We start from the raw sequence: 18,467 nt of genomic DNA on the forward strand, positions 1-18,467 counted from the left end.
TAGATTATAAAGGTCACTGCGGTCAGATGAATACGTTACACAGTGATAAAATGTGTTATAATTGTATAAACAACATGTGTACAGTGATTTAATATGGCGTCTGCTGGTAGAGGAATGCTATTGATAGAGTTAGACAGTTCATGTATCGGATGGAGTTAATGGGTACAAAGGTAAGTTCATATTGTTTCGTGAAATGTATTTTGTTTAATTTTTGAGTTTGTATATGTATTTTGTTCACATTTCACAAACTCCCAGTGAAGGTTGAGTCATACCCTTCAGTAATGTATATCCATTAGTCTATTTGAATAGCTACAATATCCGTTTATCTGTTGGCATGTTCCTCGCTGCAGTAAATGACCATATGAATGTGTACTATTAAAATATGAATGGAAAAGGGAGATATATGCGTCTCCATGACAAATACATTAAAAACGGAGAGGTCGACTTGATTAGGGTTGATCAATAGTTATACCTTTCATCTTAATCTATAGTTCATGGTGTCAAAGGTTCGAAAATATGGAATTGCGTATTGAAATATACGGTAATACTTCTGTGGCTTGTATCTTTCACTATTGTTCCACAATTTTTGTGTATCAGTGTTGTAAATGGAACAGTATAAACAATGTTGGTGGATTGCAGAGAACATGCATTGGTGTTGTAGTGATATGTATTTAGCAAATATGAATACAATTATAACATGAAATGTCCTAAAGTAAATTTATTTTTTTTATGGTTTGAGCATTTATTTTTTCTGTTGTAACACTAATTTCAGTTATACTTGTATTGATCATATTTCGTTGTTGTTATATTCATGGTTTCATAATAATATGCGAAAACAAAGAAAATTGCCACACAACGAAAATTTTAAGTTATATTTATGTACTTTATATATAAAGTAATTAAATAATTAGTGAAGATTTCAATTTTTATCTAATTGATAATTACCTTTTTATTGATGATTGTTTGTACTCTACGTACTGTATACATTTCAGCCGTAAGGCTAAACGTTGAATAAACAATCAATCAATAGGTATGTCTGAAGTGTAGGTTGAAATGGAAAACGGTAAAATATTGATGGGTTATATCGACTGAGACTTAAAAATTAGTTCAGAATTAGATTAAGATCTAACAGTATTGTATTTACACCAGATATTGATCTTGCTGGCTCTGTTGTTACTTATAATTGTCAGTAAACACAGACATTAGAAAACTTTGTTTATTTTATACAACTCAAGTAAATTCTAAGAAAGTAGATTTTCCTTGTGAAGAAAATATACCGCACTTTATATAGCCCTATAGTGACAGTAAAATTATGCCATTTAAGGAGATGAACCAAATAATTGATTTTCCAAAGGCCACATTTCTAAAGTTTAAGAATAAAATATTAAAACCGCTAAATTAAAATATGTTACCATGCTTGATAAGCAAAGTATAGATTCCCGTATAAAAATACATTTGTAGACATTTTAGAGTCAATTTTGAAATAAGGCAGTCGATCTGCAGGAAATTCCCCATTCATTTTCTTAATTAATATTTCAAACATGAATTTCTGTACTTCTGAATAAGTATCAATGTTACCTTTGAATAATGATCTATTTTAGAAATTCATAATTTTCTGAATAATCAATGCACCCGCGACATTTTAATTGACTGAAACTTATATAAGGGGTCGTTTCAAAAGTCGTATACTAAGGGGTCGTTTCAAAAATTGTATAATCAGTAGGTCGTTGCAAAAATGTTTTTTTCATTGCTTGTCTCACAATACCATCCATTCAAGGGTTTATGATCACGGGTCATAAATGTAACATCACTTCCTGTGGAATTCATTCCTACTGCTCAAATATAAACTTGACATGATAAACGTAATTATGTCGTTGTAAATGCTCTTTAGGTTTACCTTTAGCCAATGCCCTAAACATTGACAACACGTTAATACATGTATATGCAATATGCATATATTAATCGGGGTGTTGAAAGCCTATTGTCAGACAGATCGAATGCAGTACAAAGACTGATAGCTGATTAGTGTTAACAATTCATCTGTCTTTGATGTACTTTATTGCACTTTAACCTTTACTGTAACACTTCTAACCTTGTCAGCCCAACCGTCCTGAGATTAAAAAGAGATAACACATTTTAAAGTTAGCACGTTTGTGCATTAAAGATCAGCCTATATACATATACAAGTGTATATTGCTGTGTTTGTAAACAATACTGATAACACTGACCTCAAAGAAGGAAAAAACTGTTGAACTTTGAATGCAAATTAACCTTTACAAACAGAATGTTACACAAGATTAATAAATTGTCAAAGTATATTTGTCTCCGACGGTTACACGACAATTGATCTCAGACGTTTTCCGGGTCATTGTTGCATACATTTGTTATACAATGTGCGTTGAAGACAAGTGGTATAATTCTCTACCGTTATACCTGTATCATAGCCAACGGTATTAGCTTCAGAGCAAGGCAAGGAGACAATCGATAAAGCTTCTATGCAACATTGATGACGGCTACTTGGTAGTGTTCGTCTCTACTCGGAGACACAAGGCCGGAAATAGCTGTAATTGGTGTATATAGATGTTTCCTCGAGAACAATGGCGTGCCTTAGTGTTCGGTTACTACTAATTTTTCAGGAACATTAAGTGAATGACAGGTGGCTGAAATAAACCAATATGGCTGACGATGATATTGTGAAGCAAGCGGCAATGAGACGAGAGAGGAATAAATCTAAGAACAGGATTGGCGATGACCTATTTTTAGACAGTCCAAGAACACCTGTCCAAACACCTAGACAGGTATGTTAATTAAATCCACCTACATTAATTAAAATTGATTTTTTTTATCGTACAATCTGTTTTTTTATCCATAGACTTTACCCAAGTAATAATTTTACTCGTTTAATATGACCACGAGCGATTTAATTGGCTTTGCTGGACTTATAATCCATTCCATTGTAACTTCATTACCTAAACTACTAGTGACGTCAGGTAATATTTAAATGACGTCACTAGTAGAAGATGGCTTTATACTATATATTATTGTACTTTATATTTATTTTGACCATGTGTAAGACGAGCTGCTAAACTCAACACGTAATCAAGTTTAAATAAAGTCTATCATTGTTGTTATCATTAATGGTTACTTCAGCTATATTTTTATTCAACATGTGTTGACGTTGAAATGCTTTGTCTAATGTATTTATTTGTACTATTGCTATAGTATGTGTAGGATAGCTAAACGTTAATTGCCTTTAATCATTGACGGTAACATATAAATTGGATACTGTTTCGACATTTGAAAACAATATCATGTCTTTCGATTTAGAAATTGTACCTGAACGTTATCTATGTTAAAACCGAGTTCAATAATTAATACGAACGTTGCATTTCAAAATAAAGTTCAATAATTAATACGAACGTTGCATTTCAAAATAAATATTTCCAATAAAACAGCTTAACAAAGACTGTTAACCTTGATATCAATTTCCATAATAGGCATTGTTTGTAATTAAAATGGTATTATCTTTAACATTTGAACAACATATGGACACAGGAATGAATAGAAGACTTATCCATAGCGTTGGTAGTTGCAATCCGTCATTCTGGTAATGATCTCACAAAAAGTATTTGATTTACCGAGAACTGGAGCATCAGGAGTCAATGACCTCTGCGTCGTAACGGGAAATGCATGATCCCATACACCTTCCACATAGACATAGTGTTATGTTTGATCTTACGCTGAGGGGAGGTCTTATAGTGATATGAACTTACCTGCGATTCGTTTGCTTGGAGATCACATATGAAATATCGATTTCACGCAAGAAAGGTTAATGATCAGGTGAGGGATCTGGGTAAAAGTCAATAAATCTCTTAATGAATTATTGATTACAAAGAAGTTTATGAATATGTTTTGTTGGAAAACATTTAATTCTATTTACAGAAATCAATGGGTTTAGACAGCAGGCACTGTCGATATATGCCTAATCCCTAACAAACATTGTATGATTCATAGATTCCTGTTCTTATTTGAAATAAATCAACACTTTTGCATTATACATCTATCGAATATAACTGAAGGTTAACCCAAAAAAGTTACAAACGCATTGTTCCGTACGAAACATTTAAAACATGGATGAAATTAAGTTACAAACGTATTATTCAGATTGAAACATTTAAAACATTAATGAAATTAACTTACAAATGTGTTATTGACAACGAAACATTAAAAGCATGAATGAAATTAAGTTACAAACGTATTTCTGAAAATGAAACATTTAAAACGTAATAGGATTGCCAACAGATTGAATCGATACCGCATTCTCTACCAAAATTCGTGCTGCAAATACTTCCTCGGGCTTTCCAGTCGTCTGGCAGAACTAATTTCGTGACGGACGGGTGAAATTTGTAGTTATAACGAACACATTTTTATTTATTTACAATTTTAAAACACGACTCATAGATTACCTTAATTGCCACATTCAGAGTTTCTGATGCCAATGTTGCTGGTTTTCCCTTTATTTATTTCTTAATCGCAGTGGTTCCGCGATAAACCGAATCCCGATAGACCGGAAAGAAATGCAAGAATGGATTTTTTTCTATTTTTGTTCTTATCTATTTCTTCAAGGTTTTAAAGAACAAACATAATCATCAATGCACTTTCATCCTCTCGTACATCCCATCATCATCATCATCATCATCATCATCATCATCATTATCATCACCATAATCGTCATCATCGTCGTCGTCGTCGTCATCATCATCATACTCGTCGTCATCATTATCATTACGATATCATCATCGTTATCATCATCATCATAACCATCATCATCATTACGATATTATCATAATTACCATCATCATTATCATCATTATGATATCATCATCATTATTATCGACATCATCATCTTCACCCTCATACCTATACCTATTAATCATCGACATCCTATATCCTGGAGCGTTTTTCATTATTGATAATCTTTAGGTAAATGGAATCAAGCATTCCGGGAAAGTTGCAATCCGGCCGGTTTGAACTGGAGACTTAAGTGTTCGAATCATTGCGGGTCCACTTGGAAAATGTACTAATAATACTATAATTCTCCATTCCCTTAAGCTTGACATAAACCTTCATCGATATTCCCAGGGTTATTCTCACTGCCGTGATATTCACCTCTGGACTATGTCATAGAGAACTAGAGGCATTTTAGGAGAAATATACAGACCAATCACATGCCTACAAAGTCTGCATTTAAAGACTATGTAAAGCGCGACGCCAAACTACAAAGGCAAACCGTCAGCAGTCTTGTACTGTTATTCAATTCGTTTGATGTACATCAAACGACCAAAATAGCTAGGAGCAATTCCAGATTTGTTTATATCCATAATATTTGTATGTTTCCGCAGTTCTTTTTTTAGTATGGCATACTAATTCTATATTGCGTTCCTAAAAATAAACATCAATTAACATCAATAATTTAAAATAGAAAATCATGTATTTAATAAAATGCAAATAAAACACGTATTGATATTTGTTGTTCAAGCGATACATTCTAGAATTTTTTATGATATAAATATTTTATTGATTTTGAATATATAAATATCTAGTTCTCATTATAATCTCAATTATTATAAATGCGCCGATGATTTAAGTAAATCATATACCTTGGTATGTTAACGAAAGTGCCCTTAAAAGTAACTCAATGCGTGTTAATAATATTTTTATAGGATTTTTGTTCATCTGCAAGTTTTATTTCTCAGACATTTAAACGCTTAGATGACTCCCAGGGTTTTGACACTGGAAACAACATTCGTACAAAATAGCCCTCTTGCAACATTCACATACAGATATGTTCTAACTTGCGTTGGAATCTTTCATCCTTAATTTATTTATTCGAGACAATACAAAGATGTAAACTAAATTTATAAATCAAATGCCGTATATGTGCATTTAATTTGTCTTATAATAATCCAAATGTTATTCTGCAACACAACAATGAGGTGTACCAAGCACGCTAATGTTTTGTAACTGATATAAACATGATGTGAAATTTATATTTCTTGAGTGGACGTTGACGTATATCTATGCTGATAGGATGACACTAGGGAATTTTTACATTATCGAATATTAATATTATACTAAATGATTTATAGTGCTTGACTGTTCCGACGTTGTAGTGGTAGTTTTTAAAATACATATAACTCTTATTTCGGCGGCGACCTAATTTAGCGGGTTTTTTTGTGTTTTTTATTTGTTTTTTATTGTCCCATGGCTTATTCGCGACGATTGTACTTCGAGATCCAGGCCCTTATGAATCTTTTTCAATGGTGATTTCACGGTGATTTATTTACTAGGTTTTCTATCGCCGACGAAATACGAGACAAATAATCGCACATTCGTGATGTTCGCTTAGTGAGCAACAAGCTACTACATATATAGTTCGTCATAAAACATCGATTGATTACATTATGGTTAATGAAATTAGCATTAAAATATGTGAACTGATAATTTGTCAAGACTACCTACTCTGCGTGCCGACACTCTTTTTTAGAATAACTTTGTGACAGTGTAATCGAAAGGACATTATTCGTGGTTATTTTCGATAACTGTTGCCAGGAGTTGCTCGTTTGAGAATTTGATTGGTCATGGATTTTACTTACAATGACGTGACAGGAATATCGACACACTACTTTTTTTCATTTTGATGCATTTTGTAAATGTTTCAATTTTCGCATTCCATTTTGTATTTGATGTTGCTGTTATACATTTTCGCAGAAATCATGTTTCATCTTATGTCTACAAAACAGGTTCACTTTTGATTTTAATATTTATCTCGCTTCTGAAATATATTGCCAGAGTCCACCTCTGTTGTAGGAACAAACGGGCAGACGGTCACGTTTAGGAACAGATGTCGCTATCTCTGATATGCCTGATCGTGAGCAGCCGAAAGTTGACAGGGACCTACTTATTCCACGGCGTATGAATACACACAGACGTAGTCTTGGTAACATCGAGAAAACATCAAAGCGGCCTCTAGTGGAGACGCCGTGTCTTCCTTTTATAGAGTGCCAGGTAAACGAAATAAGGTTGCTTCACTTAAAAATGCCCCACCGCTGACAGAGCATAAACGATACATATTAATAGAACAATGGTTGGTGTAAATCCATGTAAATGTATGTCTAAAGAACACATTGATGGATACGTAATCAATGCTTCATTCCATATAGGGCATAATGACATAGATGTTTTACAAAAGAAAACTATTCCTGTTCTCTCTTTTTTTTTTTTTTTTTTGGGAGGGGGGGAGGGGGGAGGGGGTATCATTCTTCAGCGGTGTAGCATCTTTAGTTATGTAATATCTAATTATTAATCGGTTTTGCCTAGTTCTCATCAATCTATGTATTATGTACAATGAAACATGCTTTAGCGACTACATTTATATATTAATTATCATCTGTTTAATAGCATTGATCGTTCGCCCTTGTGAGGTAGGCTCTGGATTCTCTCCCCTTGCCGAGACACATCATAGTCTATATAAGTAATAGTTTCTGCTCCTGCTTTGCTCTCATCATAAAGGGAGTGGGAGGACTGGTTAGCCCGTAGTCAGTATAATGTGACCTAGTGGGGTGTGCTGCTTTGTGTCCTCAGCAGCAAGCTGCAACGGAATATCACTATAAAAAGGCAGGATTTCCATTACTATACAAGAAGACACAACACGAATATATCGCAGTCTCCCAGGCTGTGAAACTCGCACTGCATGCACGGGGGCCGTCCTGGCCGATGATACTGGTTGTTAATAGGATGTTAATTAATCAAACAAACACAAAGGTTCCATATGACTATGTTTAATGCACTTCCACCTAAATGATTGACTATACATGTTAAAAGTTGAATTTTGAGGTTACAACACCTTCTTTAAGCGGTTAATGAGAAATTAAGAGTATACATTGTAGATAAAAGTCTTTATATTTCTATCTAATATTTTAAAACATTTAGAAATCTGAAAATTGAGCTGTTAGTTATAAACTTAAGTTTAACATATTACTTTTGAATGTTGGTTGAAATGAATTTTGATGAAAAATTAGTGGATATTTTAAAGTGAATAGTCGGACAAAGAAAACCAGTCTAAATGCGTTCATTGGCCTTCCAAAAGTTCTCACATAGTAATACGACGGTCAAGTTCTGCTTAGTTTCCCAGTTCTGACCATTAAAGTAAAGAAAAGTTGAAAGCATTGAAAGCGAGGCTGCGTGGAAATGTAACCACGGACATAGTGAGCCGGGAGGACGTTTGAGAATTTCCATACTTTAAATTAATTTCTTCGAACGCAGACAGATTTTGACGAGAGATTTTATTTTTCCATTTCATAGGAAATTATACTGGATACATTCACACCATTTTTACCGACTTTAGCCATCCTTGCCCGACTGTTCACTTTAATAAAGACATCACACAAAAAAACTTCCTTATGGGCTAATTTTCAGTTTAGTATTGTAATGATATTACTGATTATATTCCTATGCTTTATTTTATGACATTTACTTTTTCTAACAAAATTTTTAAAACGATCAACAGCTTCCAAGTCGTTGCTTTCAAACACAATATCTAGCTCAATGGATATACGCGGTCTGCATGCTGCATTTCCTTAACACTTTCTATATATACAATGTGTATTCATTTCTAACACAATCATTAATGATCCGTCTGCATATAGACTAGCTATTTGTTTGCATTAAATTATACATCGATACCAAAAAACATCACTGTCGCTATGGTGATATGTTACTATAACGTATGTCATATTGCGTGTGTTGTAGAAGTAGATCTAGGTTTCTATATTAAGCACTTGATATCAAGGCCTTAAAGAATTCATGATGTCTTTCCTTACATAGATCTGCTTACGTAAATGATAAGCATATGTGTATCGCAACTGTTAAAAAAGTAATGTATTATAATGCCTGTTGCAGGAATATATTTTTTAATCTTCTGGTGAATTATTGTTTTATCCCTATTGATCATGTTGTATCTATGCTATTTCGGTTAAGACAGAGACTAGAATTTTCAATAAGAAGCCATCGCCATACGGCTAATACATGTACCTAGCATTAGAAGTATAGTCACGACAAGAATAAATGTGGCCTCTTAATCGCTGATCTTTCAAAAAAAAGTGTTGAATGGATAGCTGTATACAACATATTTTTATATCACCGCTCATACTTCAACTATTGAACTTGAGTTTATTGGTTATCGCCTTAAACATACATGTACACCAGCTTTCGATCTATATTTATTGTTTTACCAAATTGACTGAATAATGCAAAATATTTACATTTAATTGTCACTTCTACTATATAAACTAACCAAGGCTAAGTGAAGGATATGACGGTATAACTGACACCCAAAACGTGACCATTATGACGTCACTATTGTTGACGTGGTGACGTCAACTGATCACCGTCAAAATGGCTGCTCCAACTTGTGGATTAAATCGTCGTTGACAAACGGTCTTCCCGTCTAGCTTAAACAATGTAAATGCAGAAACCCTAAAATGAGTTGATAATGTAAATATAAACATTAAACTTCCTATGGCATCAATGGTCTATATACATGTAGATGCCAGAGTTTTGCAGACAATTATTTCATAATGCGCTAGTGCGCATTATGAAGATTGTCTGCAAAGCTCTGGCATCTATATAGACCATAAATGCCATAGGAAGACATTTTAATGCTTAAATAACTTCATCAGTAGAATACTGTTGACAATAACATAGTTTGTAAAATTTTGTTTGGGAAATAAAGATATTCAATCTGAGATAAATGGGATAAACTTTGATGATATTTTCCCTTCACGAAGCTGACCAAGTTAACAGATCTTTAATTAAGATTTTAAAGTACACTTGCATATCAAGAATCGTCTATGATACATTATCCTGTCGAGGTCAGCCTTTTTTTCCTCCTCCAGTATTCCAATACGCTCACCTATCCATATATAAAGCACATGACGATTTTTTGGAAAGTATTTTTTCACTTTATTTTTCATAATAACATATGCGTGTATTTTAACTTGCATCGTCAGCTTGAACAAAAACAATCAGCGGTGCTTGTTTCCATCGATTTATCTGTTTATTTTGCAGTCCCGTGACCCTTCATTGTATTCTGTATGTACATTAATATCACATCAAATGTTCTATAAATATTCGGGTAAACATGGCTTCGTCGAGGATGAATGACATTTTATTTGATTTACCTTGATAGTATAGTTTACTACACCAGTGAACAGTCAGTTGGACTTATTCCGACACCTCTGGGGAAAAAGTTCTGACTGTATACTAGGAAATAAAACCACTGCTTTATTTACTGAACAATGCAATGAAAATGTCATTAATCTACGATAAAATTCTAACGATTTCCGTTTTATGGATACACTCTCGCCAGAATGATTAAATGGACTATTTTATTAGCATAAACGTGATCGGATCACAAATCGCTTTACACTCGACAATTCTTTATACATTTCTCTACCTACCAATCCTGTGTTCAACTTCAAACCTTTAATGTGACTTTAATTAGAATTATTTTATCATTTTTATAATTGCACATTGTGATTTTAATATTGAAATGGTTTTATTAAAAAAAATTCAATCCTAGATAATTACTTTAATTGCTCAGTTTGCTGAATTTACGTAATTTATTTTGCCCACGTTTCAGTATTCCTATACTATACACTAATGTGGTTTAATATAGAAATGATTCTATTAATAAACATTCAATTATTGATTATTATTTTACGGCTTAATTACTCAATTACAATTAAATTATCAACATTGTCCACGTTTAGTACTCCTAAACATTATAATAACGTGACTCTTCGTTGTTAAATATTTTCATTGATAATCATTCAATCCTTGTTTACTATTTTTCAGTTAAATGGTAAAAGCGTGAAGGCCCTAATTAACACATGTGTGATGTCATCCATTCTTAACAGACATCTTTACCAACATCTGTAAGTATACAGTTTACCATATAGTAATTATGACGTCATATGTAACTATGACGTCATATCCAATAAACGAATTTTAATGGTTGTCTCAGTAGATAGTATCAGAAGATTATCGCATGTTTTCTTTCTCGTTATTAATCATGTCTACATTTTATTCGCGGGTATGTATTTTACGAAAATCAACTAGAACGCAAATTTAGCGAGAGAAAAAAATGTATAACTCACGTGATTTGGCAGTTCGGCATTGATTGTAAGCTTCTAAATTCTCAATCAAATTTTTTTTTTCAGTTTTGGCTCAGACGAGAATAGGATGTTCATGGGCGACATGGCCACTGGTGTTCCAATGACGATAGAATCGAGGACTTTACAGTTCGACTTTCACACCAGAGGTAATATATACTATGGTCCATTTGTATCTAACATTTTAAAGTGAACAGTCGGGCAAGGATGGCTAACGTCGGTAAAAATGGTGTGAGTATATCCAGTATAATTTATTATGAAATAGAAAAATAAAATCTCTCGCCAAAATCTGTCTGCGTACGAAGAAGTTAATTTAAAGTATAGGAATCGCTAAAACGTCCTCCCGGCTGACTATGTCCGTGGTTACATTTCCACGCAGCCTCGCTTTCAATGCTTTCAACTTTCCTTTACTTTAATGGTCAGAACTTGGAAACGTAAGCAGAACTTGGCCGTCGTATTAATATGTGAGAACTTTTGGAAGGCCAATGAACGCATTTAGACTGGTTTTCTTTGCCCGACTATTCACTTTAAAGACTGATGTTTCCTTTGGGCTATTACACTAAGGTCCACTTCTATCAAAAATGTTGATAACCAGATTTTTGCTTAAGACATGTCTATGAAGTTACATATGATGACTAATCTGCGACGTAAAGTAAACGATTATTGTTTCTAGACCACCTTGCGAATAGACGATAAGTCAGCTAGCAGGTGATATTTTCCTGTGGATTTTGATCCATCTTGGATACACGTTGTTCATGTAAAAGTTATATACATCATATAGTTTGCCAGATCTCAGTAGTTATTTTAATGCTATGAAGTTTGCTTTCTTTTCCAATTCATTAACCCACAGTCTAATAAGAGGCTGTGCTAAATTGTATTTGATGATATTACACGCAGTTCACTTTGGGTTTGAATGTGTTTATATATTGAAAATCTACAACAAAGTCTAATAAGCATTCGTGCATCGGTTTGGTTTTTTTAGTTTTACGTCCTATTAACAGCCAGGGTCATGTAAGGACGTGCCAGGTTTGTTGGTGGAGGAAAGCCAGAGTACCCGGAGAAAAACCACCGGCCAGCGGTCAGTACCTGGCAACTGCCCCACATGGGATTCGAACTCGCATCCTAGAGGTGGAGGGCTTGTGGTAATATGTCGAGACATCTTAACCACTCGGCCACCGCGGCCCCTCGTGCATCGGTGTGTGTCTTTTTAATGATTTTTGTTTAAAGGACGAAGACATAGACTGGAACGTTAAAAAAATATATATTGACCCAAACATATTATCTACTGAGTATTTTTAATATAAATAGTTTCTCTCTTTGACGTTTCAGGAGATATCCCAGATGTCGTACTGGGTTTAGACTTTCTGTCATCATTTAAGGTGAGTGTTCAATCTTTTTTCTCATTTCTCCTCAATTCTATCTTTATACTAATGCCATGTTTGATCAGTACTCTAGGATTAAGTGTATAAAAATCTAAATCTAACTTTGCAGTCCAGACAGACTGAAACAAAGGGAAATAAATCTTTTTATAAATGTTTTGTTTTGTTTTGGGTTTTTTTCTTTTCTTTTTTTTAACAATTTTTTTTTTATTTTAGTGTTCTCTTAATCTCGGTGACAAGACGCTTGCCCTTGGAGCTGTGAGTGACACTGATTACGTTTGTACAAAACTTATAAGCGATCGAGAATTGCCGCTTAGATACAGGACAGGAACGAATCTAGCAGCTTCAGTATAATGGAACTGTGAACCCGTCTAACACTTTTGAGGATAACATCCGATTTCCGTCCACTGCAGAAGGATAAAGGATATAATATACAAAACATGTTTACTTTTGATCACCAGTCATCAAAAAAAAATGTAGTTCCGTTATCAATGGTATTCACAATCGTGGAAGCTAAAATGGTTTTAAATGACAATTTCAAAACAGTTTTGTTTTTACTCTCCCGGTTAAACAAATGAAAACGGTAAACTAATCGATGAACCTTTCTAGTTTTAACTATATGTTCGAGTTGTCTTTTATTGAACTCAATAACGAGTACACAAGTTGTAATGGTGTAGAAGGAACGATAATCCTGTAATACTCTAAGTTTTATCATTATTGACGATGTATTTAAGAACTTGCTTTATATGAACATTCAGATAATTCTAAATCTTGCCACTTAAACATCGAAAAAACAGCGATTCACAGTGTGTATACCTAAAATCGGGACCAATTAATGGGTTTTATGAACCTATGTAATCGAAAGAGGGGTTCATAAGTTGCTGTAAAGAAGAATGACCAATAAATTTATAATGTTCGAATGGCTTTTAAGAAAAGGAACTCGAGTGACATTGAGACGCTGTATTCATATGTTAAAAACGAAGAAATATATGTTTTAAATTTTGGTGGATTGACACGAAGACAAAGATATAAAATTATCACAATATTTTTTATCATTGAATGAAGTAATGAGATGCAGCTATTTGTTATCAGAAATTGTTATTGTGATGTTAGCGAAAATTAAACTATGTATACTATCTTTGTCATGGTCATTTTATTTTCATTTTAATAATAATGTGCAGTTTATGAACCCATAACAACCCGATGATAATGTTCTTTGAGACTGTATCATTTCTTTTATAAGCTGGAGACAAATAATCATGCCCTACCGTGAATGTATAATAACAACATACTAATCATGAATGTATTTTATGAACGTTGCAACCCTAAGTTACAAATTGAGGTTCAGGAATTTCTTGTCAAGGTACGGGAAGATTCTATTAATCATCTTCCAGAGCCTCAATTCTATCCAAAGCTGGATTCCACTGTGTGTCTGTCGAGAATGACTCTTCAAATGACCTGATAGCCCTATCACTGTCCCCTAAAGTTTGATGGCAGATTCCTACAAGCGTGTGCACTACCCAGTGTTTCTGTCCACCTTGGTCACCATCGTGTTTGACAGCAATAAGGTAACATAGAGAATCGTCACGCCGCCTTATGTCGCCGAGTTCATGGTAACAAATGAACTCAAGGAAAACTGCATACGGAAGGGGAGGAATCCGAATATATCCATGTAATGGCAATTCGTCCATTTCCGCCTGGAGTTGGGGAAGACAAAATCCAGGACATTGCTTTGTGAAATACACACTGGAGGAAAATGTCTGTTGTAGTTTCTGGGTTATCGATAATCCACGTCCACAATGGTCTCGCATGTACCGGTCATATTGTTCAGCGAAGACTTGTGAAGTACCTGGATAATATTGAAATGATGATATCACTCTCTCGCATATTTGTAATGCTACCTTGGAATTCCCTGTCAGGTAAGAAAATGTTGCTAGATAAAGACTCTCGGAAAACCAACAACTTCGCGGTAGCAAAAGTTGTTTGCATTTCTTCAAGTCCTTGTATCTTGCCTTGTTGGATTTTGCTTCTTTAAGTGGAGTATAGTCGCTCATGCTACACAAAGAGAGAAGTTTCGTCAAAGTGTAGTAGACAAGAAAGTCATCCAATTGGGATTTCGCAACGTTTTGGATGGACTGAATCGCATAGCATAACTGTTTGTCACGCGGAACTGGCATAAGAGATAATTTTCTGATAGTGCAGCTGAGAACCTGCAGGTCACAAGTTGCTTCTCTCTGACGAGGCGTTTGCTGTTGCATAAGTTCTTCTTGGTGATCTCTGTCTAACAGAATGTCAAGAATTGATGGATGCACATATTTCCCTATCGACAAGCACATCCATTTCATCTCATGCATTTCGGAAAGGATTTCGAGAAGTTTCCTCTTGTTCTGGCCGTGAATATGTCTCTTAAACAGATTGTTTTTCGGAATGATGTACTGAGGGCAATAACCCGCTTTTACCCAGGCACAAAGGATATTAAAACAAAGCCAAAAGCAAGTAAAAGTGTTGCTTTCTTTCCAAAAAGATTCAGGCGTTGTTTCAACCGCGTGGAAGATCACAGTTTTCAAGACGTATGAGCTTAAAATGTCCTCTTCTTTGAAAACTGACTCCAGTCTGTCTTTGATATTCTTCAAGAAGATTTTGAGCAAACCATAAGTTTTGAATTGGTTATGGCTGAGAGAATGAATCAAAAGCCTTTCAGCGTGCGCGAAGGATAATCTCCACTGTAGAAACGTATTCTCTGATGATTTGTCACCTACAGGAACGATGTGGCATCCGCCTTTTATGATTTTATCTATCAGGGCTTGTGGTGGCCATCCGCACATGCGACACCTCGTGATCCATTCCATGGCCTCTTTTGGCCAAGCAGCACAATGAAATGCGTGCACTACGTCAAACGCAGCGTTGGTTATAGTCTCCTCAGTACCCGTACTTGGACCATGAGATGCTACATTGAAACCTACTTTAAGAGCCTGTTTGACATGTTCCTCTCTGTAAGTGTCACTAGACACAAATGTTTTACTTCCTACTTTGTGTAACGATTTATACATGGGTTCTTTACATCTCCGCCAAACTGCAACTTCAAGCTCGACATAACTGAGCTGGCAGTTGGGAGCGTCTCGTATCATTAGCACCATATCATGCTCACTCTCTGCTGGAATTTGCTGTTTAGATTTAACGACCAGTATACATTTATCTACAATCATCGCATCATTATCTGATCCCATCAACGAGAACCCTTCCGCGGAGCTGCCTGTGTTGAAAACTGAATGTTTTTCATTGTTTACATTATCGTATTGTTCTTTAAACAATACCGTCTTCCTTCTGATTTCAACTTCTTCCTTGGAGCCGATGTCTTTTTCTAACAGTCGAGATAAGAGGACTGACATCCTGTCGATTTCTTCTCGGTCCATCTTGAATTGAACCAGTTACATCCACCTATATAAACAGATACAGGTAACGGTAAACGTAGTCAATTATATTTTCGCTTAGCCAGCATTTGTAGTATGTCAATTTTCGTGCTGTAAATCTATAATGAAATCATTAAAATATATATAGTTTAATTTTCAAGTGTTGAATATGTCCACTCGTACATATTTAAATTTTCAAGAAAGCAAACTAAAAACAATTACCTGATATATATATATATATGCAAAGACACATTTAATTCTTAATTTTATATAATAAATAAAATCCATATAATAAATAAAATCCATTAATAATTACAAATGCATTAAATTTTCACGTAAAATGTGATTGTTTTACCAATTAAAATTTCGCGATTCGGTGATAACATAATCGATGTTTTATATTATATAATTTAATATACATATTAATGGACTATTTTTTGCGATATCAATAATGTTCCGCGAAATCGCGAAAATATTCCCGAGAAAATTGATAACTCAAAGTTTTTTTTTAAATATCTTTACTCCAGTTAACTTTAGTATTTTAAACAAGAGACTTGACGCTAAGAAAAACTGTTAATTGGCACCCACATTAAGATGTTTTGATAACGCAAACCACCAGCACCGTCTAAATATTGTCATATTCTATTTCTCGAACTTATGATCCGGTATTCACACTATTAATACTACAGTATTAAATACTTAGCAAATGTGCCATTGCTTTTAATTATGCCTATAATTACTATATGCGACAATTGGTTGACCGACCACAAAAGAAAAGTCAGTTTTAAAATTATATTTGTCTAACTCAATTATTGCCAATAACCACCAGAGATTAAATGTTCACTCTTTGTTTTAAATATTGTATGTTTACTAAGAACAAGACCCAGTAAAATAACGTGTAAATATAAAGATTAGATATCTAGCCCGCGTCTAGTTACGTAGAGATTAAATATCTAGTTCGTTCCGTTAAGCTGACAAAGCTCTCTATGTAGGAGACAAGTATTCAAGGAGCAATACTTATATATCATACCAAGCGTGATACATCATACACACATACTGAGAGCACTATAAACATACGGCGTCGTATTGAACACGTACGGCATACGATTGCATCAGATAAGAGTAACCCTTCCACATACACTTCACAATTATATAGATGTACACTCACCTGAAGTGTAGCTTAATGTATGTGAGATGATTCTCGGGTTGAAAGGTCTATTACGTCGAAAGTCATTGTCTTTTAAAGTAATGGATGGAACCTTCATACAAACGACCTTCTGAGACTGTTGTTGTGCTATTTATAGACATGGCACAACATCCGGTGTGCATGTGTGGTTGTGACGTTTTAAGTTCCTATATATATATATATGTATATGGTAATTCCACATAAAAGGTCACGTTGTGTGCGCTGAACATAGATTCTAAAATTAAAACCAAACCTGGACCCAGTTGATCAAAAAATGATTAGGCTAATCAAAATTTAACGATAATTTTCAAATTAACATAAAATAATATAATACAAATTTTAGTATTGTAAGATTCTTAAGAACTCTTACGTTCTGATTTTAGTACAACTTTTGCAGCAAATGAGAAATGATTAAGCTAATCATTCTTTGAACAACTGGAATAAATCTAATTTGAGTCATTAGATTACCTGGTATATACATATGCCTTCTATATTTGAGTTCATTTAAATGATTATATATATTAAAATTACCATTGACGTAAGTGTGGTTCCTAAAAATATTTTGTCAACCTTAGACTCGTATGCAATATGTACTTAATCAAAGATCATGAGAGTGAAGATCAAAGATGGGGTGTAACTAATCAACCACAAACCTTATATGAATAAAATTTGCTTAAAGGCCCACTATCTATCCGAAACGGCTTTCATTTCTTTTAATATGGGAATGTAAAAAGCGATCGATAATTTTGTAGAGCCACAAAGTTATTAATTAAAGTTAATATTTCACTTATCTTTACTCCTGAACAATTTAATTAAAATCAATAAAATGTTAATTATCATAACGCGGGTCGTCTTATGTTTCCCTCGTTCTGAATACCGAAGCGGTAGTTATCACTGCTTCAGACGGCAAACAGCGAAATGACTCTCCACTGTTATCATATATTACGCAGGAAATCTTGTATATGTTTGGTGTTTTAACCTCATCTTAAGCCATCGATATTCATTTTCTGATGTTATTAATCTATCTAAGAAACCTTTATGTTTTGCTCCGGAAAGGTAGTGGGCCTTTAAATAGGAAAAAGAAGAAAAATATCATGTTAACTCTCTGTCAAGTTAATAAACATAATTATAAACCAGTTTGGTTTTGTTTGAAATGTTTAGCTTGCCTAAACGTATTCAACCTATTTTGTAGTGGTAAAACCATTATGATATCATATGATTTATTTCTACATTTAGAAATTTGCATTTTAATTTTGGA

At 34.1% G+C, this 18,467-nt stretch overlaps 2 protein-coding genes across 2 annotated transcripts; one reads left to right on the forward strand and one right to left on the reverse strand.

Annotated features, from left to right (window-relative positions):
- The first annotated feature begins 13 nt into the window (after positions 1-13).
- LOC138330135 (uncharacterized) lies at positions 14-13,751 on the forward strand. Its single transcript, XM_069277541.1, has 7 exons — positions 14-170; positions 2,637-2,798; positions 6,871-7,068; positions 10,918-10,997; positions 11,283-11,383; positions 12,564-12,613; positions 12,830-13,751. Exons 2-7 carry the CDS (start codon positions 2,676-2,678, stop codon positions 12,965-12,967), a joined length of 690 nt encoding a protein of 229 aa, XP_069133642.1. The 5' UTR covers positions 14-170; positions 2,637-2,675; the 3' UTR covers positions 12,968-13,751.
- Positions 13,752-13,905: 154 nt separating this feature from the next.
- Positions 13,906-17,603, reverse strand: LOC138330134 (uncharacterized). The gene is made up of 2 exons (XM_069277540.1): positions 17,192-17,603; positions 13,906-16,051 (listed from the first exon to the last, which is right to left on the reverse strand). Exon 2 carries the CDS (start codon positions 16,024-16,026, stop codon positions 13,993-13,995), a length of 2,034 nt encoding a protein of 677 aa, XP_069133641.1. The 5' UTR covers positions 16,027-16,051; positions 17,192-17,603; the 3' UTR covers positions 13,906-13,992.
- Between the last annotated feature and the right edge of the window lie 864 nt (positions 17,604-18,467).

The sequence above is a fragment of the Argopecten irradians genome, chromosome 8, assembly GCF_041381155.1.
Source record: "Argopecten irradians isolate NY chromosome 8, Ai_NY, whole genome shotgun sequence".
Lineage (NCBI taxonomy): Eukaryota > Metazoa > Mollusca > Bivalvia > Pectinida > Pectinidae > Argopecten > Argopecten irradians.